The 27,526-nt window shown below is 46.6% G+C and overlaps 1 protein-coding gene across 1 annotated transcript in view; it reads left to right on the forward strand.

Moving 5' to 3' along the window:
• RASGRF1 (Ras protein specific guanine nucleotide releasing factor 1) overlaps window positions 1–27,526 on the forward strand; it is a 132,019-nt gene that overhangs the window by 54,606 nt on the left and 49,887 nt on the right. Inside the window, exons 5-10 of the mRNA XM_007951826.2 lie at window positions 2,073–2,326; window positions 8,978–9,057; window positions 11,386–11,579; window positions 12,237–12,346; window positions 18,029–18,147; window positions 20,721–20,881. Of these exons, the coding sequence (XP_007950017.1) occupies window positions 2,073–2,326; window positions 8,978–9,057; window positions 11,386–11,579; window positions 12,237–12,346; window positions 18,029–18,147; window positions 20,721–20,881 (918 nt within the window). The remainder of the gene's footprint in view (window positions 1–2,072; window positions 2,327–8,977; window positions 9,058–11,385; window positions 11,580–12,236; window positions 12,347–18,028; window positions 18,148–20,720; window positions 20,882–27,526) is intronic.

Raw genomic sequence — 27,526 nt, forward strand, 5'->3', positions numbered from 1 at the left:
CAAACCCACCAGCTACTCCTCAGAAGGAAGGTTGGGCAATCTACTTCCGTAGTGATACTGCCTTGGAAACCCAAGGAGGGGTCGCTATGAGTCGGGTCCGACTCGACAGCACATAACAACAACATGTATCTGTTGCTTATGGCCAGTGCCCCTTTCAGTTGATCATATTTTGATTACCACTCTGCCTGGTTCCCCAGCAGGTGATCCCCAGAGTGTGAAACTCTCAGTTCCCCCACCCCAACTCCATCCAGCCACCTTGCTCTCATTCCCCCGCCCTGTCCCTCCCTGTATGGATCCTGAGCTTGCACATAGCTCAAGGGTGGGAGTGGCAGGGAGCCAGGTGGCCCCCTTGGTTGGAAGCATATGCATCTTAAATGATTCTCTCTGTGTATGTGAATCGAGGTCCTTTCCCAAGTTCCTGCCAAAACGAGCCCACTCCAAGCAGCCTGACTCCAAGACTAGGAGTTAAGTGTTGTGTCATTTCCCCACTAGGCAAGAAAAGAGGCTTCTGGCAGGCCCCAGCATTCAAAAGCTGTCAATGAGGTTCAAGCATGAGATTAACTAATTTGCCATGTTGTGTTCAATTTGATAATCACCCTCTCTCCAGAAGAGCTTTAATTGAGACGTCTAGGCTTTCAGAACAATCATTAGAAGAGATGAGGTGTGAGCCATGCCCAGCACAGCCTGGCAACACTCCATCCTCAAGCTGCCTCTCATGAAGATGTGGGGTCACATTGTCCCCCTTCAGCAAATGCTTCTAATGCAACCTGGAGATCTGATTAAAGTGCAGTCCAGCTGTCTTCTCATTAGCCCCATTTTACAGATGGGAAAATTGGTTCAGAGGGACCACATAGCTTGCCAGGCATCACGGAGGTAGCAGAACCAGGCCTGGTCCATGTCTGAGCTCTTTTCTTTGACACACCCAGCATGCCAAAAACAAAAGAAAATAAGCCCACTGCTGTCAAGTCAATTCCAATTCAGGGTGGCCGCATGTGTTACAAAATGGAACTGCTCTATAGGGTTTTCTTGTTGTTGTTGTTGTTATGTGCCGTCGAGTTGAACCCGACTCACAGCGACCCCTCCTTGGGTTTCCGAGGCAGAGTCACTACAGAAGTAGATTGCCCAACCTTCCTTCCGAGGAGTGGCTGGTGAATTTGAACCACCAGCCTTCTGATTAGCAGTCAAGTCCCTTAGGCACTATGCTACCAGAGCTCCTATAGGGTTTTCTTAGCTGTAATCTTTTCAGAAGCAGAACGTCAGGCCTTTCTTCCTCAGTGCCACTGGGCAGGTTCAAACTTATAACCTTTAGGTTACTTGTTGTTAGTTGCAGTCCAGTCCATTTCGACTTATGACGACCCCATGTGACAGAGTAGAACTGCTGCATAGGGTTTTCTGGCCTGTATTCTTTATGAGAGGGAGCTCTGATGGTGCTGTGGTTAAGGCACTAGGCTGATAACCAAAAGGTCAGTGGTTCAAACGCACCAGCTTCTCAACAGAAGAAAGATGAGGCAGTCTGCTTCCATAAAGATTTACAGCCTTGGAAACGCAATGGGAATTGCTGTGAGTCAGAGTAAACTCAATGGCAGTGGGTTTAGTTTTATTTTGGGGAAGGAGTTCTAGTGGTACAGTAGTTAAAGCATTCAGCAGCTAACCAAAAGATTGGTGGTTCAAACCCATCTAGCAGTTTCATGGGAGAAAGACCTGGTGATCTGCTCCCATAAAGATCACAGCCTAGAAACCATCATGTGACAATTCTACTCTGCCACATGAGATTGCTATGAGTCTAAATCAATTTGACAGCACCTAATAATACCAATCTGTGGAAGCAGATTGCCAGGTTTTTTTCCCATGGAGCCTCTGGCTGGGTTCGAAATACCAACCTTTGGTTAACAGCTGAGCACTTAACCACTGTGCCACCAGGGCTCCAGTCGGGCACAAATGCTTGCACCATGTATAAACATTGGAAGGTGACAAACAAAGCTTTGGTCCCTGTTCTTGGGGCACTCACAGCCTGGAAGGAAAAGAGAAGCCAAGACTAACAGGAGACTGTCTGTGCTGGTCTGGGTGCCCAGGTGCAGAGCTTCCTGCGGGGCTGGCTGTGCCGGCGCAAGTGGAAGACCATCATCCAGGACTACATCCGGTCACCCCATGCCGACAGCATGCGGAAAAGGAACCAGGTCGTGTTCAGCATGTTGGAAGCCGAGGCCGAGTACGTGCAGCAGCTGCACATCCTTGTCAACAACTTCTTGCGCCCGTTGCGCATGGCTGCCAGCTCCAAGAAGCCCCCCATCACTCATGATGACGTCAGCAGCATCTTCCTGAACAGGTGAGCACTCTCAAAGATTAGCTCTGCCTCAGAGCGCTTGGTGAAAGGGGAAAGAAAGGCCCTACCCGGTATTGGCCACCAAGTGCTGAGCTGAACTTTGACAGGAGTCCTGGTTTACTAAAGAAATGAAGGAAGTTGCCCAAGGTCATGGAGCTACAAACCACCCACCCCAACAGTTGTGGGACCTGGGGCAAAATCAGTGTTTCTGTACTAGGGCAATGTTGTCCCCAAGGGGACATTTGTCAATGTCTGCAGACATTATTGGTTGTCACAACTGGGAGGCAACCAAACCAAAACCAAACTCCCTGCCGTCAAGTCAATTTCGACTCATAGCGACCCCTCCATGGGTTTCCGAGGCAGTATCACTACAGAAGTAGATTGCCCCATCTTCCTTCCAAGGAGTGGCTGTTGGGTTTGAACTGCCAGCCTTCTGGTTAGCAGTCAAACGGAGGCAGGAATGTTGCTAAACATCCTACAATGTCCAGGACAGTCCCCACCACAAAGAATGATCCAACCCAAAATGTCAATCATGCCAAGGTTAAGAAATCCTGATTTAAATGTTTGAAAGTTATAAATCAAGATACAAAATGTTTCATAAAATATGTTCTGTTCTCCTACCTCAGTACTGTCATAATGACCTGGGGCCAAGTTCACATTCAGAATTCTTAGACTCCTCAGAGTTCTGCTCTGTACGCATGCTTCCCGTGTACTTTATAAAAGTGGTCCCTTTTCCCAGCTGGTGGCTCTGGGCATTAGGACTGAGTCTGGGGAATTTCAGAGTCTGAGCTGATGGCTGCTCTTCTGTTCTCAGTCTGTCTCTTTAAGGATTTTCTTGGTTTAAAAAGTGGTTTTCTTGATGGGCAAGAAAATTGTGTCAACTAGATAAAAGCAACAGAAGATAAAAACAGAGTTTTCTATCAGCAAATGATTCTCATCTAAGAATTAAAGTAAATCACTTCAGCAGTATCTTCTCTAGTGCTGCTATAACAGAAATGCCACATGTAGGGGGCTTTAAAGAGCAGAAATTTATTTTCTTACAGTTCTGGAAGCTGAAAGTCCAAATCAAGGTCTAGGCCATGGAGATTCCTTCCTTGTAGGTAGTCCCGGACCTTGCATGGTTCTTGATGATCCTTGCGAGACATCTGTCTTCCCCAGGACGTGCTCCAATGGCTCTGTGTCTAATATGCTCTTTATGTAACTAAGAAGCAATTAGGCTTGGAACTGGCCCTAACTGGTATGGCTTCAAGTGATTGATTACATTACATTGTGTTATGTCAAGTGATTACATTATATTACATTAGATTATATCCACTGGTATAGGGGTTAGGATCCCAACACATATTTTGGGAGGACACCACTCAATCCATAACAGATGGTGATTTGGCTGCATTTTTTTAAAAATATTCATCATTCAGTCATTACAGATATGGGAACTGGAGAGGCTGAAAGTCAGTGGGGTGGGACAAGACTGATGGACATGGATGAGGCATCAGAAGAAAGGCAGAGAGAGAGAAGCAGGAGGAAGAGGGGACCATGCTATTGGCCTTACAGAACCTTCTAGAAACCCTGAATCAGTGAGTGTGACAATGTTAGTCTTTAATATACACGTTAAACTTAATTATTAAGCATTACATAAATAAGCAAAAGAAAGAAATCAGATAGCATTGATCCCATAAAATACAACTGGGTCTTTTAGATTCAGAGATCTGAAATTTGGCTGAAAAATGTGAAGAGCTTGGTCCTTCCTGAGTCAACTTGATCCTTCCTAAGTCAACATTTCCACTGAGATGCTGGCCTTCTCACACTCAAGCCAGAATTTGTCCCCTACCCTCAGAGTTTCTTAGTTTCAGTGACTGGGGTGGGGCCCAAGGATTTGCATTTCCAACAAGTCAGCAGGTGTAGCACATTCCCCACCCCCCACCCCCGTCACCCTTCCCTCTTTCAGACTGTGACTTATTATAGCGCAGGTCTCTGAATGCACTTTCTCTCATGCTTGCCCGTTTAGATAACTTTCCCTTGTATGTGCACCCAGCCTTCTCACTTCCTGTAAGTGCTGGGGGGAACCAGTACATGCCCCTCCCCAGTCTCTGTGCCTCCAACCACAGCCCAGAGCTCTCTGCATGGATAGCCCAGTGCAGAGTACTGCAGCCTGCTTATTAGAAAGCATGGCAGCACATAGCTTTCCCTTGGATGGGCTTCTAGGCTGAAATGTACAGCCACATTAAAAACCTGATGCTAATTGGTGATTTAATTTACTGGAGCTCATTAAAAGAGGTCCTTGGGAAGAGCAAGGCCTCCCTCCAGGTTGGCAGATTCATCGAGGATATTGAAGAACTGAGGAGGGTGTTAATTGTGTGCTTTACAAACAGAGGAAAAAGATCTTTGAGTTAAACAGCTGCAGCAGGCCTTGTTTAACCATGACAATAAGCGTATAGACTTGGACTATTTCCCTTTAATAAAAATCACATCCAGCATCACGGGTTGGAAACCACAGACATTGCCCATGAAGATAGGCATCATGCCCCAGGGGCCAAATAGTTTGTATCAGATTGATTGGCAGTGGCTGCCTGGAGCCCTGGGTTAAGAAGGACAATGAGGCCATATCCAGCTCAGTGGAGGCAAGTGCTGTGACTGATTTATCATATCTGCATGGGCTGAGGAGTGAGGAGGAGCAGGTGCTTGACCCCTGCGTGACTAACTGCCAAAGTGCAGTTGGGGCAGGGGAACAGTGCAGGAGTAAAGAGACGCTGGTACTGTCCTGCTCTAGCGAAGCACTATGCACCTTATAGTGGCTTTGGGCTATAGTGGCTTTGGGCAAGTCATGCCTCTTTCTGGGCTCAGGGTGGAGACAATGTGCAGTGAGCACTTCCCAAATGTGTCCTGCAGAAAGGCCACTTACTCTCCCTAGAACATTCTTTTCACCCTACTCGCCTTCTGACTGTTCCCCCCTATGCCTTATTTCTTTAAGTCTTCCCCTGGATGCCATGCCCCTGACTAACTCCTATCCCCTCATCTTGCCACAGTTGGCTTATGTCTCCTGGTTTTGCCCTCCCAGGGCCCTTGTGTTGCCCTTGTGTAGCACTTGTCGCACTTTAATAACGATTGCCTTCATGTCTAGATTCCCCACTAGACTGTCAGCTCCCTGTGGGCAGGGACAGAGCACTGCACAATCCAGGGAGCACCATTCACATAAGACTGGGAGTCAGCAAACTTTTTCTGTAAAGGGCCAGATAGCAAATGCTTTAGACTTTGCAGGCTGTACAGTCTCTGTCACAACTACTCACCTCTGCCATTGTAGTGTGAAAGCTGTTGTTGTTGTTGTTGTTATGTGCCCTTGAGTCAGACCCGACTCATAGCGACCCCTCCCTGGATTTCCGAGGCAGTATCACTAGGGAAGTAGATTGCCCCATCTTCCTTCCGAGGAGTGGCTGGTGGGTTTGAACCGCCAACCTTCTGATTAGCAGTCAAGTGCAGGTTAAGAGTGTTCCAAGCAAAGGGAAAGGCAAAGTTCCTGAGGCAGAAAAAACTTTGGCAACTTCAAGAAAGAGCAAGAAGGCCAGAGCGACAGGAGGAGAGGGACTGAACATGAGACAGGCAGGAGCGGCTCTTGCAGGGTTTTAAAGGCCAAATTAAAGAGTGGATCATTATCCCACTCCACAGGGTCAGATTTAAGTCTTTAAAAAGATCAGTCTGGTGACTGAATGGAGAATGGTTGGGACAGGGGCAAGAGTGGGGGCAGGGGACCAGTTACAGGTCTGTTAACAGTAGTCCAGGCAGAGGTGATGGGAATGACAGGAGTGATAGAAGAGAACAGGATCAGTGGCGTTTGATGAAGTGAACGTGGGGAGGGGCTGATGACTCCCAGGTTCTGCCCAAGCATCTGACGAGATGGGGTGGCTATTTAATGAGATGGGAAGCCAATGAAGAGCTAGCCATGGGGGCAAAATCAGAGTCTGAATCACCATAGAAACTACTAAAACTGTTATGATTCAAGTTGTTAAAGAAATGTATCATCACAATCAATATTTCCCTCTTTATCTACGGTAACCAGTTTGAAAATATAATGTGGAAAAAGGAATCCATTCTCTGTAGCAACAGAAACCTAGAATATCTAGGAATAAACATAGGGCCTGTGTCACAGGGCGTAAACTAAAGATGTCAGTAAGCAGAGAGACATATCAGCATCTTGGATGGAAAAGTTCCGTCTTGCAAAGATGTCATTCTCTCCAAATACTCTATAAATTTAATGTAATTCCACTTGAAATGTAGCCTAGCAAAATGATTTTAAAGCTCAACCAAAGGAATAAATATATACAAATAGATGGTAATATTCCAAAAAAGAATAAAGAAAGACACCTGTAATTAAACTATATTATAAAAGTTTACAAATATGTTATAAAATCATAACAACAAACTAGGACCAGTGCCACAGCAGACTGATAGATCAGTGGAACAAATTAGAGATCCAGAAACAGATTAAGAATACATGAGAATTTAGTAAATATGAAAAGACAGCCTATCAAATCAGTAGAAACAGATGGTATTCAACAAATGGGGCTGGACAATTGGCAAACCAAATTGAGAGAAAGATTACATTTATATCTATTATTCACATCTGATAGCAAAGAAAAATCTAGATAAAGTATTTCTGTATAAAAATGAAGTAATAAAATACAATATATTATAAACTATAGGTGAATGTGAATGCAGTCTGGGAGTGGGGCCAGACATGTGCCCAAGGCAGAAAGTAAAAATAAATTGATCGGTAGACCTACAAATACCAAAAGGAAAAACTTGAAAAAAAAAAATGTTACACACACAAATCAATGAGCAAAAATAGAGAAACAAAACTGTCTGCAGCACATATTACTTAAAAAAGACAGAAAATAGGAAATGACATGAATAGAGTAACAGTTTGCAAAAGAAGAAGTATAAATGGCCGATCCATTATCCTATATATTTGAAAAAATGTTCAACCAACCCACTAACAATGATGTTTTTTAAAAGCAATCAAATCAAAATGAGATACTTTTTTTTTGTCTCATCAGATGAGTAACAATGGTAATTTTTAGATAATAGGATTAAAGGTGAGGTACTCAAAGCTTACACCTTAAAAAATGGAGGCTTCATCAATTATATTTTTGCAATTCTAGCTTATGATGTTCCTGATAGGCTACTACATTAGTCTGTACGGCAGGAGCTGCTGGGAGAGGGGACAGCCCCCATGAGAGCATCCCAGGGTGGTAAACTGCAGGCATCTCAAACACCCAGACAGAGTGCTGGGGAACACAGAGGAGGGAGGGATGGAGCAGAGAGCATGTCCACTGAGAATATAACCAAACAGGGGCCACCTGATGTAGCAAAGAAAAAGAATTTTCCAGGAGAGAGAAAGACAGGCTCCAAGGCTCAAGACTTCCCCTAACTCCTGGAAGAATCAATCCTTCATTGTGGGCCTCAGTTTTCCTATCCATAAATGGGGTGCACTACAAAATCCTTTCAGTTTACCACATCTGGTTCAAAAGCAAGCCCCAGACTTATTGGCAGGAACTCCAGGTCTGCAGGGTGGTGGAAGCTGGGGGTGATGGACGAAAATGGGGGAGAGATGGTTGGGAAGGAAGCCTGGGGCCACAGGAAATAGCAGGAGTGGCTTCTCTCAGGTGTTCTCTGTGTTCTTGAAGGCTTGCCCTGGGAGAGGAGGGGCTCACCGTATAGCGGGCAGCTGCTTGGGGAGTGGTGGGTGATACAGGAAGGGAGATCAGGCAGATGTGGCCCATGCTCAGAGGCTACTGCCCAGCCCAGTGCTAGGCTGCCTGAGAGGATACAGGTTCCAGAACACGTTCAGTGGTGGCAAAGCAGGGCCTTGCATACCAGGGATGATTCTGACTCCTTTTGCTTCTGCGACTTAGAGTCCTAGAAAGAGGACAGTCATGAGGGTGGTCACAGGGAAGTAGCATTTTACTGAATGTCTATTATGTACCAGACACTGGAGTAGATACTTCACCTACTGGGGTGACCTCAATTTACTGTCATATTTCACCCTGAAGGGCCTGAGGTTCAGAGATGTTAAACATCTCGCTGAAGATCACACAGCTGGGAAGGGCCAGAAGGGGAATTCAAGCCCCATTCTGTGTGGGTCCCAACCCTAGTTCTTTTCACATCATCAGTGGCTTTTACTCTGTGTTCTCCAGAGCCCTGGGTTCCTCCAAGATACCTCAGAGGCACTCCTACAAGTGGGGGCTCAAGGGGGCAAGGGAGGCAATCACTCCAAGCAGCTCCCCCTCTCTGGGCAAGTGATCAGCAGGACTAGCTTCCTGGCCACTCAAACTTTGAAGCTGACAGGAGCATGCACTTACTTAGTAAGTAAGTTAGTCTGTTAGTATTGTCTTGAAATCTTTACCAACTTTTGAACAAGGGACCTCATATTTTCATTTTATTATTTGGTCAGTTCTGCTGATTAGGTTTCCATATAAGGACTCATTTGGGAAAGAGGTTTGCTGCTAAGGACTTCTGCAGGAGGTGGTCACCTGGCCCTAGCCTATGGGCCCTTCAGCTGTGCTGCATTTGGAGGACACTCTAGGCCTGGCCCAAGGTGTCCTGGAGGAACAGGCCCTCGCTCTCTTAGCCCGAGCTCACCCTGTGCTTCTCTTTCAGCGAAACCATCATGTTTTTGCACCAGATCTTTTACCAAGGCCTGAAAGCTCGCATCTCCAGCTGGCCCACACTGGTCCTGGGTGAGTAGCCACCCCTCACAGGGGCCCCAACCACCCCAAACCCCCAGAAGCCCCTTCCAGGGGCCTTCGGCTGCCCCTCAAGGCTGGGGCACCTTCCAGAGTGGAAACTAGTGGCATCCTTAAAGCCCATGAAATCTCTCAGAAGGGCCAGAAAGGGAAAGATAAGTCAGCTAAAGCTGTGTTTCTAGGAGGAAAAGAGGTATTTTTAGCTCTTATCCACTTTTCCCTTTTCAAAATAATGCATATATCCTCATTTGGTGAGATTCAAAAATCCAGAACAGTAGAAAAAGTTTAAAAATATCAACCATAGTTCTGCTTCCCAAAGAACGCCACTATAAACATTTTGGATGTTTTCTTCCAATTTTTTTTTTCTACACATAGATCTTTTTTTCCCCCCTTTTACGTAATTGTAAACGTAGTGAATAGAGAATTGGAATCTTGCTCTGTGTGTGTGTGTGTGTGCACTTACGTTTCACCTTGTAGCATAAGCATTTTCTCTTGCTGGAAACATCCTATTTGCATCACTGTATCATGCCCCAGTACAGTGAATGAACCATCATTTATATAATCGGCTCTTATCGTGCAACTCTTGGAGTTGCTTCCAACTTGTTGTTATAAATAGTCATCATTGTGCATGAAATTTTCTTCATATTAGAGCTCATTTCCCAAACATAGAATTACTCAAAGAGTATAAACATAGGCAAGGGTCTTGCTTCATATGGTTTGTCAAATGGCATTCCAAGAGCAACATACAAGCAATGTAGCAAAGTACCTCTTGAACCTCACCTCACCAGCACTAGCTGTTTTTTGGGGGGGAAGGGGTTGTTGTCATTATTGTTTACTTTCTTAATTTGATCAATAAAAGTGAGTGTTGGTGTCACCTCCACATTGGAGAGGAGGAAACAGGCTCAGGCCGGTTGGCAAACCAAACCTTAAACCTGGGCCTATCAGAGTCTCTCTGCTGTCAGTCCCTGGACATTGTTTGTGTGCAAGTAGGGATGTTTGTTCTTGTCAAGTCAAGACACCTGCTTTTCTTAAAGGTCAAGATAATCAGAAGTTCTAGAAGGGGTAGGGCAACATTGTTGAAGACGCTGTCCATTGGGTCACTGAATGCCCTTTTATATGATCTCTCATTTAGCATTTATCACAAGGAAAGCTTTGTTTGTTTGTTTTTTAGATGATGTTTGTAAGCAGAGGTTTCAGATGGTTCCATCCCTTCCCACCAAATGTTGAAGGGCAGATCTGGGAACATGGTTGGCTTTCCTGGAAGGGCAGCATATACTCAGCAGAAACGGGGGGAGATCAGAGACAGATAGACCAGTGGGAGCCTCCTGATTGAATCAGAAACTACAGACTGGGGAGGGCTGGCAGGACAGGGACTGACGGATGAAGGGACAAACAGACGAAGGAGCAGAGAATCACTGGAAAGTGTCTCAGGGGGGGCGGGGCAGGAAGCCCTGGAAGTGAAAACTCAGGAGACCTGGTTCCAGGCCTGCTATTGACTCACCTTGTGGCCTGGGATGGGTCCGTTTCTGTCACAGGTGGGAGACTCTGGGATGGAGGTCTACTGGGAGGTACTTTCAGCAGTAAGACAGTGGTGTCATGAGGGCAGCAGAATGGGGAGGAAGAAACTGCAATGCTGTTGCAGTAGAGACCTCCAACCACCCCTTGGGGAACTCTGGAACTGGGGTGGCCCTTCAGAGATGTCCTGAACTGAGGCAGGGGCTGGCCTTTTACTCCCACATGGACCAGTCACTGGATGGAGTATGACCTGGGCAAAGCAGCTTCCCTCAGCAGAGAGCAGTTCCTGCCAGGGGACCCAGCTGAGAGCCATGAGCCAGCTCTCCAGGCGGCTGGGAGAACAAGTGCCTGGTCCTAAAGGGGCTTCAGGCAGCACACTACAGCATCCACTCCACCTCTTCTCTCTAACCCTGAACAAAGAGGTATTAGGCAAGACAAAAACCAAAGACCAACTCACTGCCATCAAGTCAATTCCAACTCATAGCGACCCCCACTGGGTTTCCAAGGCTATAAATCTTTATGGAAGCATACTGCCTCATCTTTCTTCCATGAAGCAGCTGGTGGATTCAAACCACCAACCTTTTGGGTAGCAACCCAATGCCTTGAGCACTACACCACCAGAGCTCCTTGTCAGACAAGACAGGGTCCTCCTATCTCTAAAAATCTATGATTCCAATAGCTGGAGCATTTCCCAGCGCAGGGGATTTGAGCCTGGCCCTTGGCCTCACTGACTGGGACTGGGTGAGCTGGGTGTTTAGGGGCATCTGTCTCCCCCTGGCCCCCGGCTGACCCCCACTGTCCTTCCAGCCGACCTGTTTGACATCCTGCTGCCCATGCTCAACATCTACCAGGAGTTTGTTCGCAACCACCAGTACAGCCTGCAGATCCTGGCCCACTGCAAGCAGAACCGTGACTTTGACAAGCTGCTGAAGCACTACGAGGCCAAGCCTGACTGTGAGGAGAGGACTCTGGAGACCTTCCTCACTTACCCCATGTTCCAGGTGGCTGCCAGCCCTGCCCACCTAGGGGTCTTTGGGAGTAGAGGGCATGGCAGTGAGGGCCACAGCTGGGAGGGAGCCATGCCTGAGGGCACCATTCCTAATAGAGACCCCAGCTCTGTGCTGCATGGGGAATGATGTTAGGACCAGCCCCATGCCCTGGATGGTAGAGGGTAAGCTGGCCGTGGTCCACAGAACATGTGGGGAAAGGCGAGGGGCAGTTCCTAGAGACGGCAGCCAGAAGGCTCTTCCCCTACTGAGACTTGAACCCACTCCCTAGGCCCTGCCTCCCGCCAGGGTGGAGGGTCCTGAGAAACCCTGGAAGAGCCTCCATGTTGGAAACTCTGCAGACCATTTCCTTTCTCAGCCCTGCCATGGAAGTTCCCTGGGCTGAACAGTTGTTCTGTGCTTTTCTCTCTCTGTCTCTTACCATCCCTCTACTTTGCTGCTCTGTCTCTCTGTCTGTCTTTCTTGTGTCACACTGTTTCTCTCTGCCTGTCTCTGTCCCTCTCTTGCTCTTTTTCTCTGTCCCTGCCTCCCTGACTCTCCCTGGGGCCCTGTCCCCCATCTCTCTGTCTTTGTCTGTCCCTCTCCCTTTGCCCTATCCTGCCCCTCTGTCTCTCTTGGCTCCCTGTCTCTCTGCCTCTTCCCTACCCACAGATCCCCAGGTACATCCTAACGCTACACGAGCTCTTGGCCCACACACCTCATGAGCATGTTGAGCGCAACAGCCTGGACTATGCCAAATCCAAGCTGGAAGAGCTGTCCAGGTGAGCCCAGCCCCCCTGCCCCGCCCCAAAAGGTGCATGGGGTGGGCCCAAGACGCTCCCTCCCCCAGAGGCTTGCTGAACCCCAGATGCTAGAAGCTCATATTTGGATTCTGAGGGAGTGACACAGCCTGCCTCACCTCAAAGCAGAGTCCCCTGAAGAGATCTTGAGTGGTTTCAAATCAAGCCTAAGTGGGGATGGTATGGGTGAGTGTGGGGTCTTTGGTACTTATGGGGAAGGTGTGAGTTCAGGGTCCCTGGCACTGTGTGGAGATGGCATGAATGAGTGTGGGGTCACTGGCATTGTGTGGGGATGACATAGCTGAGTGTGGAGTCCCTGGTACCATGTGAGTATGACGTGGCTGAGTGTGAGGTCCCTGGCACTGATAGGGATAACATGGATGACTGTGGGTCTTTGATACCAATGAGGATAATGTGGCTGAGTTTGAAGTACCTGGCACTGTGTAGGGACAGTGTGGCTGAGTGTGGGGTCCCTGCCACTGTGTGGAAATAGCATGGGTGAATGCGGGGTCCCTGGCACAGATGGATCCCAGCAAAAGCCCTGGGCACCCATATGTGCCCACCTTTCAAGACAAGGATCTGCCTGGGAGATCCCAGTCACTCTGCCCATTTCCTCTGTTCTCCAGTGTCAATGTGCCAAACCTGTGGCTATACAGCCCCAGAGGGGTCCTGGGGACAGGCCCACTTGTGCTCAGACTCCAGACTACAGAAGGTAATGTCAGTGGGTGGACAACCCTAGGCTCCACCCTGCAGCCAAGGCCCACCCCTGCTCACTCTCCACTTCGACAGCCACAGAAGGGCTTCCTCTGCAAGGCCAGGAGCTGAGGGGCCCAGGGGGGCTCCTACAACACTCAGCAACAAGGGTGGTGCAGGTACGAGGGCAGGAGCAGTGGAGGGAGGTGCATGTTCAGATCTGAGAGTGTCTCAAGGGTGGGACCAAGAGGATTTTCTGATGGATCAAAGGTGGGGAATGAGGGGAAGATTTGTGTCCCAGGTGACTCCAGAGTCTTAGGCTGAACAACCAGAGGATGGACTTACCTTCACCAAGATAGAGAAAATGCAGATGAGGCCAGTTTGAAGGGCAAGTCCAAAATCTTAATTGGGGAGCATGTTAAACTTGACATGCCAATGACACATCCACATGGAGATGATAAGAAAGGAGTTGGATATTTGAGTCTGTTGTTTGAAGGGAGAGATAAACTCAGAATCATTAGTTGGTATTTAAAGTTACAAGACTAGCTGAGCTCACAAGGGAGTGAGTTTACACAGAAAAAGACAAGACCAAGGACTTAGCCCTGGACCTCTAGAGGTCAGAGATGAGGAGGGGCCTGTGGTTAGGATGGGCTGGTCCAGCCCCTAGCCCTCCCCGGTGTCCTGCCTAGCCACTCAATGCCCTAAATGGCTTCCCTAGTCTATCAAGAGGTAGCCAACCGAGTAGCGACTGGGACCTTAAAAGCTAGGAAGCTGCCATCTAGATGCAACAACAGGTCTCTCCTCGTCAAGAAGAAAGAAGAAAACCAAAATTAATGGAAACAATCAGTCCTAGCGACTGGTACACCATCCGATCTGCAACCTATACAACTATGAGACCAGAAGAACTAGATGGTGCACAGCTACCACTGCCATCCACTTGGAAGGGATGTAGGAGATCCTGCATAGAGAGGGAGAACAATGTGGAACAAAACTCAAAATCATTTGGAGGCAAAAAAAAAAAAAAAAGAAAGAAGGTGGGGACCAGGTTTGCTGGTCCAATGGAGCCTGGTGTAACCACTGAGACTATGGCCCCTAGCTGCCCTTCAGGTCTGGAATTGAACCCACAACTGTGGTTTCCAGCCAAACAAAGTACAGGCATGTGAGTTAAACATTTACCTCAAATAGACACACGCCCTGGAGAGAACAATCATGGGAGAAGGAAGGGCTGCTTATGCACAGGGAGATAGCTCAGGATGCAGAAGAGTATGAAGGGATGGACACTGGGAGGAGGTAACTATGGGGAGGAAGTGGGAGGGGAGCTGCTGCATTGTAAATTTTGGTCAATGACATGAGATAAAGTATATGTGAACTGCTGTATGAAAAGTGAATTTACTCTGTAAATCTTCACCAAATCCTAATTTAAAAAAAAAAAAAAAAAAGAGGTAGCCAACCAAGCTATGGCCCCCAGCTAGGCAGAGGGCTCAGCAGGCTAGACCAGAGCAACACATAGGCTGTCCCTTCTGACCTTGCCAAGGCCCAGCTGAGTTACAAACAGCAGAGCAGAGGGTCAGGACATGGATATAACCAATATGCAATTGCAGAATGACACAACCATTGTGAGGGCACACCCTAGTCCTCACACACCCAGGAAGCCAACTCCTGTGCACTCTTCCCCAGGGGAGAAGACTTGGGTTCCCTGAGGCAGTAAGGCTCCTCATCACGGCAGACACCTTGTCCTGGTGCCAAGCAGGGAGCAGGTGGCACGTGGGTACCAAGGTATCTGGCGCAAGATCATGATCCTTTTCTCTCCCCTAGATCCTGGGTGTGTCAGCCTGCTGTACCCTTATTCCATGTAACCACCTGTACCTGCCCTGAACTTGGCCCTGGAAGCACAAGAGAGGGTTTTCTTATCACCATGACAACAGTCCTCTCATCCTCCTTACATATGCCCATGGGGGAATACTGGCAGGAAGCCATCAGATAACCAAGCCCTTATGCTCAGAATCACTCATTCTCACTGGGGACTGACTTCCCCAACTTTGTCCCACCATTTGGTCAAGAACCCCCAGATCCTAGGTAACCCAAACATCACTTCCAGCTTCCCCAAGAGCTTTCCCAGAGCCCTCCAACTGAGTGTGTGACATGGGTTCCCAACACAAACCCCAGCCTGGAACTGGTACTTACCCTGAGCAGCAGCAGTGTACACATGTCTAATAGGAAACTAATGTTGCTACCTTGGAATCACCCCTTGATATCACCAAATACAGCCTTCCCCACCAAGTCACCCACCTGATCAAGAGACCAGCCAACTAACCAGTTGCCTTTGAGTTGATTCCAACTCATGGCGACCCCATGAGTGTCAGAGTAGAACTGCACTCCATAGGGTTTTCACCTCTGTGACCTTTCCAATGCAGATCACCAGGCCTTTCTTCCAAGGTGCTCAGCAGTCGAGCACATTAACCCTTTATTTGCACCCATGACCTCCTGTTCAACAAAACTGGTTCAGATCAACTTTGGCTACTACCAAAAACGAATACATCCCCCAGGAAAATACTACATGCCCAGGAAGGTGTCTTTGTTACCTGAAAAATACTAGCATTAGACCCTGGAATGGTGTAGCCAATAGTCCACACCAGAGTTCAAGGAAAAGAAGAGAGTTTAATTAGGAGGCACACCACCAACAAGAGACGGGCAGAGTCTCAATGACTCCAAAAAACACCTGTTCTGCTCAGCACTTATAATCAGGGGTTCTTATACTAAAGGAAAAAGAGACACAGCACATATGCAGGATTAGTTAGTAATTTTCCCAAAGTTAGATAGGACAGTGGGTGTTAAGAAAGCAATGTTCCCTGTAAGTCCCTGGCAGTCAGGTAATCCTGAAGAGGCTCCACTGGTGTTTGCAAAACCCAGGTGGCCGGTCCTAAAGTCTGGCCCAGTAGTCTTTATTGATGTAGATGGCTCTGTCTTAGATCACAGCATGCAGCAGGAACTAATAACTGTAACTTAGAGAGAGAGCAAGTTAATCATAACACAAGGTTGAAGCCAAGTTTTAAAGAAATGGCATCTTAACTAAAAATATGGAATTTTATTCTAATAATACAGAGTCAGGCCTAGCAAACAAAAATTTTTATCCTCAAATCTTTCAGTCATCCTTTCCAGAGAGGGCTGGGGCCTGGGCTTCTGAGAGAAGGACTGCTTGAGGGAGTGGTAGTGGGGCTAAGGTCCTTGAAGAAGGGACCCCATCTAAATGCCCTACTCTCTTTATTAAAGTGCCAGTCTTTAAACCTAAATGTCCTAAATCAGAAAAAAAATAATAATAACTGTGATGATAATACTTTTGCAACTGATGATAACAGCAACAATGATCACTACCTTTGATTCAAGCACCTATCATGGGCCACGCACATGAAATACATAACCTTTCATCCTTACCCCAGCACTTCACGGATCAGGAAAACAAAGATCAGAGAGGTTAAGTTATTTGCTCAATACCATGCTGACTCAGTTCATTTTAGATCCAGCTCCACCAGAAAGGAAACTGGCAAGTGTTTAAACTGAGTAACATTCATGAGAGAACTTTGTAGGCTACCCACATTAGCCAGCCCTCTCGGTGGTCTTGTTGTTGTTGTTATTGTTAGGTGTCATCAAGTCAGTTCCAATGTAAGCAACCTTACATATAACAGAACCAAACACTGCCCGGTCTTGTTTCACTGCTATTTGTAAAGTTTTCAGTGGCCACTTTTTCCAGAAGTGGACCACCAAGTCCTTCTTCATAGTCCATGTTAATCTGGAAGCTCCACTGAAACCTGCCCACCATGGGTGACCCTGCTGGTATTTGAAATATCGGTGGCATAGCTTCCAGCATCACAGCAACACACAAGCCACCACAGTATGACAAACTGACAGACGAGTGGTGGGTGGTGAGCTTAGAAACAGAAAATGTGGAGCAGTCCATTCCTCCTGCCCATGAGACAGAAAAGGGAGACAATGGCAAGAGAGGAGGATGGGGGAGGTAGGCCTGAGCCCGACAACTAGAAGGCCTTGAATACCCAAACCCTGGAGGCAGTGAGAAGCTATTGAAGGATGTTTTAAGTGGGCTTGGCTGGTGGAATTTCAGGCATAAGCAGACAAACAGAGGGTTTTATGCTTGCTTGGAGTAAGTGGCATACTTTTTCCAGAGGACCCAAGAAATCATCACTTTCCTGAGACTCCTGAAAACCCACAAGACAGCAAAATTAGCAGCGCACACTCTTCAAAGCTAACCTATATTTAAAAAAAAAAAAAAAAAGTTAAATGGCACCACCTTCTGGACAGGAGTGTTGTTGCAGCAGTCAAGATAAGGGCAGTTGGGACAGTCTGTGTTCTCAGATCAAGGGCAGGCTGTGTCCTGCTTTCCTGCTAGAACCACTGGAGCCAGCTAGATTGCCATGAGTTCCAACAACAAACCATTCTAGGGTCCAAATGATACACCAAAAAAATAAATAAAATAAAATAAACATCTGGGGAAAGAGCTTTCAGAGCAGAAATGAGCTTGTGTTCTTCTATGGATGAAAATACTATGGCTTGTAGTTGAGGGGTCAATATGAGTCGAACTGAGTCAATGACAGTGAGTTTGGTTTTTTGGTTGCTTCTTTGTTCATTTTTTGTAGTTGAAAGAGGGGCAAGTTGTCACCTGTACTCCCACCTCCTTCCCAGGGTCAGAGCCGGTCTTGTTTCTGTTTCACGTGGTTCCGACTTTGAAACCAGACCGACCTGCTTCCTAGTTGTTAACCTCCATTTTCCTTTTTCAGAAATCAGAACGCCTACCTCCTTGAGCTGACAGACGGATAAAGTGAGAGCACACCTGTAAAGTGCCTAGCACACATTAGATACACATGTATTCACAACTATGTCTGGCCAGAGATCCACTATTCCTCCTCCCTGAAAGTGGGGGCAGCTCAACTCTGACTGGGTTATTTCCTGCCCCTACAGGATCATGCACGATGAAGTAAGCGAGACAGAGAACATCCGGAAAAACCTGGCCATCGAACGCATGATCATTGAGGGCTGTGAGATCCTCCTGGACACCAGCCAGACTTTTGTGAGACAAGGTATATAGCCCTGCACTCTGCCCATCCTCACCAGTGGGCCACTGCAGAGGCAGGGAGGCAGCACTCAGGACACTGCTAGTTGGTTAGCTGCCAAAACCTGCCAGCGTGGATGCAGAGATTCTGGGGCCGCTGGTGGAACATGACAGCTGTATGAGATGTCAGTATCTATAGATATAGATGCAGATATTATTGGTTTTCACAGTTTCCTTCTCTCCAGATGTAAACATAATTCTATCCAGATGGCCTAGGTTTGTCTATTGTATGTCATAGTAAACATTGGCATGTCCTTTTTGGGGGAGGAAGTATGGGCAGAGGACGGAAGATAATGATTGGTTCTTATCTGGAGAATTACAAGCACTTTCAGTGCCTGAAAGGAAGACGGTGTTGGGTGAGTCTTTCTGTCCTTGGGGCATCTTCATCTACCTCCTGGGAAAAGCCTTGTAAGAATTGTTCTCATAGGTGGAAGGTTTTCCCTCCCCTGCAGCCTCAACTTAAATGTGAGCACAGTGTTTGAGAGTCACAGTGATATTGAGAGAGGTGGGCAGAGGCTATTTGTGACTGAGGGGTTGAAGACACACAATGCAGGACTTCAGAGCTGGGATGGACTTAAAGGTCAAGTTGTTCAAATCCCATGTTCTGTGAGAAGCTCAGCTTCTGCCTCAGGTCACCCCTGAGGTGCTTTCCAGCCTCAGAATGGACCACCCCCACCAAGACTCTTCTATCTTACTCATTGCTGTCAAGTCGAGTCTGACTCATGATGACCCATGTGTTACAGAGTAGAACTGCTTCGTAGGATTTTCTTGACTAGAATCTGTCAATTTGTCTTACTGTGATGGCTTGCATGTTGCTGTGAGGCAGTATAATCTTTAGAGAAGCAAATTGCCAGGACTTTCTTCCACAGTGGTACTGGGTGGGTTCAAACCACCAACCTTTCAGTTAGTAGTCGAGCTCAAACCATTTGCACCACCCGGGGACCTTCATCTAGTTCTGGGATTCTATAATTAGATGAACAACCTACCAGCACCCCCTACTGGCCACTGCCTCTCCCCCATGCTGTCCTAAGCAAGGATAGCTTCCCTGGAGTTTTGCCCCAAGCCCCTGTGTGCAGCCATTCTGCTCTTTCCTAAGGCCCATCCTGAGACCTACTGAGCCCAGATTCAGCCCTGACTGTGTCCTGGCTGCCCCTGAGCTGCACTGCGTGCACTCTATGCCACAAATGTCCCCACATGATATTTTGAGATCCCTCTAAAGAAAACTCCGTATGTGCTTGGCTTGGAACTAGCCTAAGGAATCACTTCTCCTGGATTAAAGATATCCCCAAAAACCAAGAGTCTGCTCCTTCCCCTACAACGAAGCATTTCCTCCCTTCTCGCTGGTCTAGGTGGGACCTTGAGATGAGAAGGTGGGCCCTTGTGGGCCCTTTTTCTGGGCCTTTTCTCCCTTGTTCTGCCCTGGCAGCAGAGGAGAGTTTTCCTATCACTGTGACAACAGCCCTCTCATCCTCTTCACACACTCCCAAGGGGGAGTCCTGGCTGGAAGTCATCAGATAACCAACCCTGGCCCCACCAACAAGCACCAATGCCTGCCGCATTCATGCCAGGCCCTGAATGGGGCTACAAGGACACCCAGAGAACAACCAGATCCAGTCCTGTCCTCCACAAGCAAACTGTGTAGTGAGAGAGAGTCATAAAGAAGTAAATGCAGGGAGGTGCTGCAGACAGGGAGTGGACATCATCAGGAGGTGGCATGGTGGTCCAGAGCAGGATTGGAGGCTAGGACTATCTTTCCAAAGGAAGTGACACTGGAGTGGGATGTGGAAGCATAAGTAGTAATTCACTCAGTAGATGGAGTGAAGGACAAACTTTGAGCATGCATTAGGGATAACAATTCCAGAGCAGTAGGAGCTCTGGTAGCATAGTGGCTAAAGCACTTGACTGCTAACCAGAGGGCTGGCGGTTCAAACCCACCAGCCACTCCTCGGAAGGAAGGTTGGGCAATCCTACTTCCGTAGTGATACTGCCTCGGAAACCCAAGGAGGGGTCACTATGAGTCGGGGCCAACTCGACGGCACATAACAACAACAACAACAACAAATAGCAAATGAGAGCCATCACAGGCACCAACTCTGTTCAGTAATGGCTTCCTGAAGCACTGTTGAGAAGGACTGTGAAGCTCTATTGAGTTCTGTAGGAAAGAATGTGTGGATCAATTGGTGATGTCTGCTGATGTCTGCCATGGCTGCATGTGGCAGCCTCGTACTGCCCCAAAGCCCTTCATTCTCACTACATGGGCCATGCATGCTCTTTAGGGTTCCTTTTCTTGCCAAGGCCCTGGTCCCTGGCTGAGAGGTCAAGGAGTCCTGCATGGAGCTTCTCTGATCATTCCCACTGCCATCTGTCCTGAGGAGGGCCTGGAAGCAATGTCTTAGGGCATGTTTTTTACCAGGAGATAGGATAACCTTGCCCTGCTGCCACTGCTGCTGATGTCTCAACCCCACATTCAATCTCAAAGCCAGGTCAGAGGCAGAGGGTCGTCCTTGGAATGGGCTCAGGTTCACCCTCTTTCAACCACAGGTTCCCTCATCCAAGTGCCCATGTCCGAAAAGGGTAAGATCACCAGAGGACGCCTGGGGTCTCTGTCACTAAAGAAGGAGGGTGAGCGGCAGTGCTTCCTGTTTTCTAAGCATCTCATTATCTGTACCAGAGGCTCTGGTGGGAAACTTCACCTAACCAAGGTAAGGACCCAGGATACAGGCTGCCTCCCTGGCCATAGGTATGACTGACGTTGATGGGGACACAGATGGTGTATAAAGGTGTCAGAGACACATGTGAGCACGCATGCACATGCACACACACATAGACACACACACATACCCATACACCCATGCACACACATGCACATACCATATGCCTTGCTTTAACTGACTGGTTGGAATAAACAGGCCATTGGCTGATTTTCCACTGGTGGAACCAAGAGAAATGAGGTGAGTATTGAGGCTCCCAAAGGCTCCTCCAACAACTGGGTGCCTGGGCCAAAGGAGCCAGGGGGTCTGGACAAGCCTCTAAAAGGCCCATGATGTGTGTGTGTTTGTGTGTGCGTGCGCGTGTGTATGTGTGTGTCTGTGTTGGGAGAGGTAGAAAGGACAGGGCAGAAGATAATACCTTCAGAGCCTTTCTCTCATCTCCAACAAAAGGGGCTCAGAGACATCCCTTCCAACACCCTTCTCAGCCTCTCCTCCACCGGCACAAGAGCACTGCCCCAGGCAGGCTGGGTGATCCTGGAGGCCATTCAGGTGTTCACACACAGAGCCCACCCTCAGGTCCTCACAGCCCTGCAGGAGACCCCACATGCTCAACTAACCCATCCACCCTTTCCAAAACTTGGTGGGGAATAAGCATCCTCTCCTGCTTCCTTGCAGACCCCAGGGCCTATGCTCATGCTGTCCACTCAGCTGCATAGCCGTCCTTCTCCCCTGGCCAGCCTCACTTCCATCCTTTACGTCCTTCAAGACCTGCTCTCCTCTGTAAAGTCCACACCCTGGTACAGTAAACTGATCCCCAAGACTGCATATTGCTTCTCCCGTTGTTCTGAGCTTGGGGTCTGCCCTACCTCTGTCACTGGCACACATATGACCCTGGACAAGACCCTGGCCCTCTCTACACTTCAGTAACTCATCTGTAAAATGGGGAAAACTGTCCTAACAGAACCATTGTAATAAGTTAATTGTCAGCATCACTTTGCTCTGTAAATTACAAAACCTTTACCTCTGAGAAGCTAGTCTCTCCAGCATCTTGTCTATCTCCATGAAACCTTGCTTTGGCAGATTTCAAATCTGAATGTACTGTGGCCTGGGAAGGGCCAGAAGGTGCCCTTAATTAAGCCAGAGCATCAGGAAAACCATTCTTCCAGACCCTGGATGTCTGGCCCATAACCTCCTGCATCGCTAGTAGATCAAGCAACGGCTTCTGGGAATGTGCTGCTTATGTTAACATGTTGACAAATTAGTTGGTTGGAGGCATGAGGGCAAATTAATTTACAAATATTGAATCCTCCAACTTCAACCAAATTATGAATCAAGGAAAGCTTTCATTATTTATTAGCTCTGGAGTTTCTACTGTGAAGATCTCTAGCCAAGGCTCAGGGGACGGGGCCTTTAGTGGCGGAGGCTGAGATGGGCAGGTTGAACTAAAGACTTCACAGCAACTTCCTGCTCTGAAAGTCTGAAAGCATTTGTCTTTATGTTTGTTAGTTTTGGTTTTGTTTTGTTTTGTTTTGTTTTTGAGTTTTAGAAATCTCTTAGCGTACTGGTGAAGAACATGGAATCAGATGCCACTCAAAATCTAGTATTGACACTTACCAGTGGGTGACATTAAATAAATCATATCACCTCACTAAGCCTCAGTTCCCTTATCTGCATAATAGGAATGAAAACGCTACTACACATGAATGCTGTAAGGATTAAGTAAGGTGGTCCATGCAAAGCATATAGCCCAGTACCTGGTACATAGTAGGTACTCAATACAAGGGAATAATCATTGTCACTCTTAATTATATCATAATGAACTTGTAGTAATAACAATAATAATAATACCAAACCAAAAACCAAACTCACTGCTGTCGAGTCGAATCTGACTCATAGCAACCCCTCCTTGGGTTTCCGAGGTGATATCACTACTGAAGTAGATTGCCCAACCTTCCTTCCAAGGAGTGGCTGGTTGGTTTGAAATGCCAGCCTTCTGGTTAGCAGTCAAATGCCTTAGGCACTACACCACCAGAGTTCCTAATAATAATAATAGCAATCCCCCATATAATGATTACTGTGGACCAGGCAGAGTCCTTGCGTGTTATAAATAGTTGATGTGCTCAGCTGCTAACCAAAAGGTTGGCAGTTCAAGTGCACACTGAGGTGCCTCATAAGAAAGGCCTGGTGATCTACTTCTGAAAAATCAGCCACTGAAAACCCTATGGCACACAGTTCTATTCTGACACATATGGGGTGGTCGTGAGTTGGAATCCACTGGAAGACAACTGGTTGGATAGGCCAGGCACTATCCCAGATGTTTTATATATATTTAATTCTTAGAACAACCCACTGAGAGGTAGGTACTACTACTTTCCCCATTTTATAGGTAAGGGAACTGAGGCAGAAGCTAGGAAGTGGCAGAGCTGGACTTTGCACCCACGCAATCTGGCTCTAGAATCTGTGTTCCTAACCACCATGGAGTATATACTTCAATAACCATAAGCTAAAATTCAATCATTTCTCCTTAAATATGGAGATTGGAAATAGAATGCCTTAAGTCCTTTCTGAAGGGGGCATGCTGCAAATCTGCAAGATTTAAAGCTACAAATAAGAAGACTTAACGTAAAAGAATATCAGACCTATGAAGCTTTCATGGTTAATGATATCATTGGTCAGGTTAAGACCCAGCAAGGCTAGAGAGCCACTCAAGGCTACCACAGAGCAAGGCAAGAAGCAGAACCCTGGATTTGGAAGCCCACTCTGATGCTATCCCAGCCCCTCTTTGCCTGCCATGTGGCAGCCTGCCCTCCAATGGCTTTCATTTATAGATTAGACAAATGGCCAGGTCTCTGTTCTCATGATCAGTCATTATATTAATTATCTATTGCTGCATAACAAATGACTGCCAAAATGAAGTGGCTTAAAACAAGAAACATTATTATCTCACAGTTTCTGTGGGTGGGGAATTCAGGAGTAACTTAACCTGGCTGTTCTTGGCTCTGGGTCTCCCATGGGTTTGCAATCAAGGTGGCAGCTTGGGTTGCAATCATCTGAAGGCTTGACTAGGGCTGGAGGATCCATTTCCAAGATGACTCACTCATATGGCTGTGGCTGGGGGCCTCAGTTCCTCATTCACAGAGCTCTCCTGACCACATGGTAGTTGGCATCCTCCCCTGCAAACAAGTGATCCAAGAGAAAGAAAGAGAACAAGCAGTACCATCAGTTCCTTTTATGACCCACTCTCCAGAGTTTCACACCATCACTTCCTCTTTATTCTTTTAATTAAAAGCAAATCAGTAAATCTGGCCAACACTCAAGAAGGGGGAGATTAGTCTCCACTTTTTGAATGGAGGAGTATCAAAGAATTTGTGGGCATTATTTCTCATTACAATCTCATTACAGCCTCAAGGGATCTCACACCCAAAAGACACTCAAGAATAGGAGGTGGGATTTTTTTCTTTTGTTTTCCTTTTATTTTGGTGAAAACATATACAACAAAACATTGGCCAGCATAGCAACTTAGATCAGGGACATTGATGACATTTTTCATGTTGTGCCACTATTATTGCTATCCTTTTCCAAAATATTCTACCACATTAGTATAAACTCAATGCCCCTCAAACAAATGCTTTCCCTTCTGCCCCCGTCTTCCCCTTAAAAGAAAAAAAAAAAAAAGCTCACTGCCATCAAGTCGATTGTGACTCATAGCAACCCCCTTTGGGTTTCCAAGACAGTAAATCCTTACGGAAGTAGATTGCCCCATCTTCCTTCCACAGAGTGGCTGTTGGGTCTGAACTGCCAACCTTCTGGTTAGCAGTCAAATGCCTTAAGCACTATGCCACCAGAGCTCCTTCTTTCCCTCCTACCCCTGGTAACCACTAATAATCTAATACTAATTATTGTTGTTGTTGTTGTTGTTATGTGTCATCGAGTTGGACTCGACTCATAGCGACCCCTCCTTGGGTTTCCAAGGCAGTATCACTACGGAATTAGATTGCCCCATCTTCCTTCCAAGGAGTGGCTGGTGGGTTTGAACCGCCAGCCTTCTGGTTAGCAGTCAAGTGCCTTAGGCACTATGCTACCAGAGCTCCCAATACTAATTATTAGTATATAGATATATATAGTAATAATAAATATATATATATATTTCTCCCCCCCAACCTATCTAGGAATTTAGCCTCCCCTCCCCTTCCCTCCCTGGTAACCGACAAAGTTTCCTTCTATGTATAAACCTTTCCTTGACTTTTTACAATAGTGGGTAATATAATATTTGTCGTTCTGTGATTGACTTATTTCATTCAGCATAATGTCCTCCAAGTTCATCCATGTTGTACAGTGTTTTGCAGATTCTACATTAAAGAATAGGAGGTGTTTTCCCAGATATTCCTAATAATTAACAACCAGGAGCTGACCTTGGACTGGGATCAGGCCCCCAGGTCCTCTCTGGGCCCCACCATTAACTTGTCAGGTGACTGTGAGCAAGTCACTTAATCTCTTTGACTACATTTTTTCATCTGTAAAATGAGAATAACAATATTTGTGACATGTCCATAGAATTGGTTTCAGTTTCCGTAATTTGTAACATGAAGTATTTGGCCCAGAACTGTGGATTTCAAGCTTCTGCACAAGGTGATGCTTCAGAGCTGCTGCAGGGACAAGAAGCCAAGCAGACAGGTTCTGACCCCTCTGCCATAGTCTGATCTCAACCCTCATTGGGGAAATCCTCTCTGAGACATCCCATCTTACCCACTTTGTTGGGCTTCTTATATGCAGACAAAGTCCTTCAACTTGAAAAACAAAATACCCACTGTCTTAGGCTGGGTTCTCTAGAGAAGCAAAACCAGTGAAGCTTGTATATGTACATACAGAGAGATTTATCTCAAGGAAGAGGCTCAGTTTCAGAGGCTGGCAAGTCCCAAGTCTCTGGGTCAGATGTCAGACTGGAGCCTTCTCCTAACTCACGCAGCTGCAGGGGATGACGAACCCAAGATCGGTAGGTCAGGCAGCAGGCTGCCGGCTCATAGGCGGCAGAGACTAACAAATCCCAAAATCAGTAGGTAATACAGCAGGCTGCTGGCTCAAGTCCAAAGATCTGGAGGTCAGATGATGATGAGCCAGCTGCAGGATCCAGATCAAGCATAAAGCCAGAGAGTTTTGCCAGAAAGTCCATATGTATTGGATGTAGGTCATACTGCCAAGGAAATTCCCTTTCAACTGATTAGCTGCTCATAGCAGATCTCATCATGGGGGGTGACTATATCATAACTGTCAAACCACTAAAAATCATGCCAAGTTGACACACAACCTTACCCATCACACATATATACATTTGGCATGTAATATATACACACATATATGTATATACATGGGTGTTCTCCAAAAGCACTTGCAACCTGGCATTTCAGGGTTCCTAAATAGTATATCATTGCATGCTATGTCATTAATATCATGTGCAAGTAAATTTTTTCTGAAGGTAATTAAAAAACTGTTGCAGCAGTATATTGACAGGGAACTTCCAGAAATTCAAGCTGGATTCAGAAGAGAACATAGAATGAGGGATATTACTGCTGATGTCAGATGGATCTTGGCTGAAAGCAAAAAATACCGGAAAGATGTTTACCTGTGTTTTATTGACTATGCAAAGGCATTGGATTATGTAGATCATAACAAATTATGGGTAACGTTGCAAAGAATGGGAATTCCAGAATATTTAATTGTGATCATGAGGAACCTGTAAATAGACCAAAAGGTTGTCATTCGAACAGAACAAGAGGATACTGAATGGTTTAAAATCAGGAAGAGTGTGTGTCAGGGTTGTCTCCTTTCACCATACTTATTCAATCTGTGTGCTGAGCTACTAGTCCAGGAAGCTGAAGTACATGAAGAAGAATGTGGCATCAGGATTATAGGAAGGCTTATTAGCATCCTGCGATATGTAGATGACACAATCTTGCTTCCTGAAAGTGAACATGACTTGAACTTGATAAAGATCAAAGACTATAGGCTTCAACATGGATTATACCTCAACATAAAACAAAAATCCTCACAACTGGACCAATAAGTACCATTGTGATAAATGGAGAAAAGATTGAAGTTGTCAGGAGTTTAATTTTACTTGGATCTTCAATCAACACCCATGGAAGCAGCAGTCAAGAAATCAGACGTCATATTGCATTGGGCAATCTGCAGCAAAAGACCTCTTTAAAGTGTTAAAGAACAAAGATGTCACTTTGAAGACTAAGGTGCGCCTAATCCAAGCCATGATATTTTCAGTTGCCTCATATGCAAGTGAAAGCTGGACTGTGAATAAGGAAGACTGAAGAAGAGTTGATGTCATTGAATTGTGGTGTTAGCAAAGAATACTGGAAATACTATGGAGTGCCAGAAGAATGAACAGATCTGTCCTGGAAGAGGTACAGCCAGAATGTTCCTTGGAAGTGAGAATGGCCAGACTTCATCTCACCTGCTTTCGTCATGTTGTCAGAAGGGATTATTCCCTGGAGAAGGCTATCATGCTTGGTAAAGTTGAGAGTCAGCAAAAAAGGGGAAGATTCTCAATGAGGTGGATTGACACAGTGGCTGTAACGATGAACTCAAGCATAGCAAGGATTGTAAGGATGACACAGGACCAGGCAG

The sequence above is a fragment of the Orycteropus afer genome, unplaced genomic scaffold (assembly GCF_000298275.1).
Source record: "Orycteropus afer afer isolate SDZICR_OR568_19922 unplaced genomic scaffold, OryAfe1.0 scaffold00313, whole genome shotgun sequence".
Taxonomy (NCBI): domain Eukaryota; kingdom Metazoa; phylum Chordata; class Mammalia; order Tubulidentata; family Orycteropodidae; genus Orycteropus; species Orycteropus afer.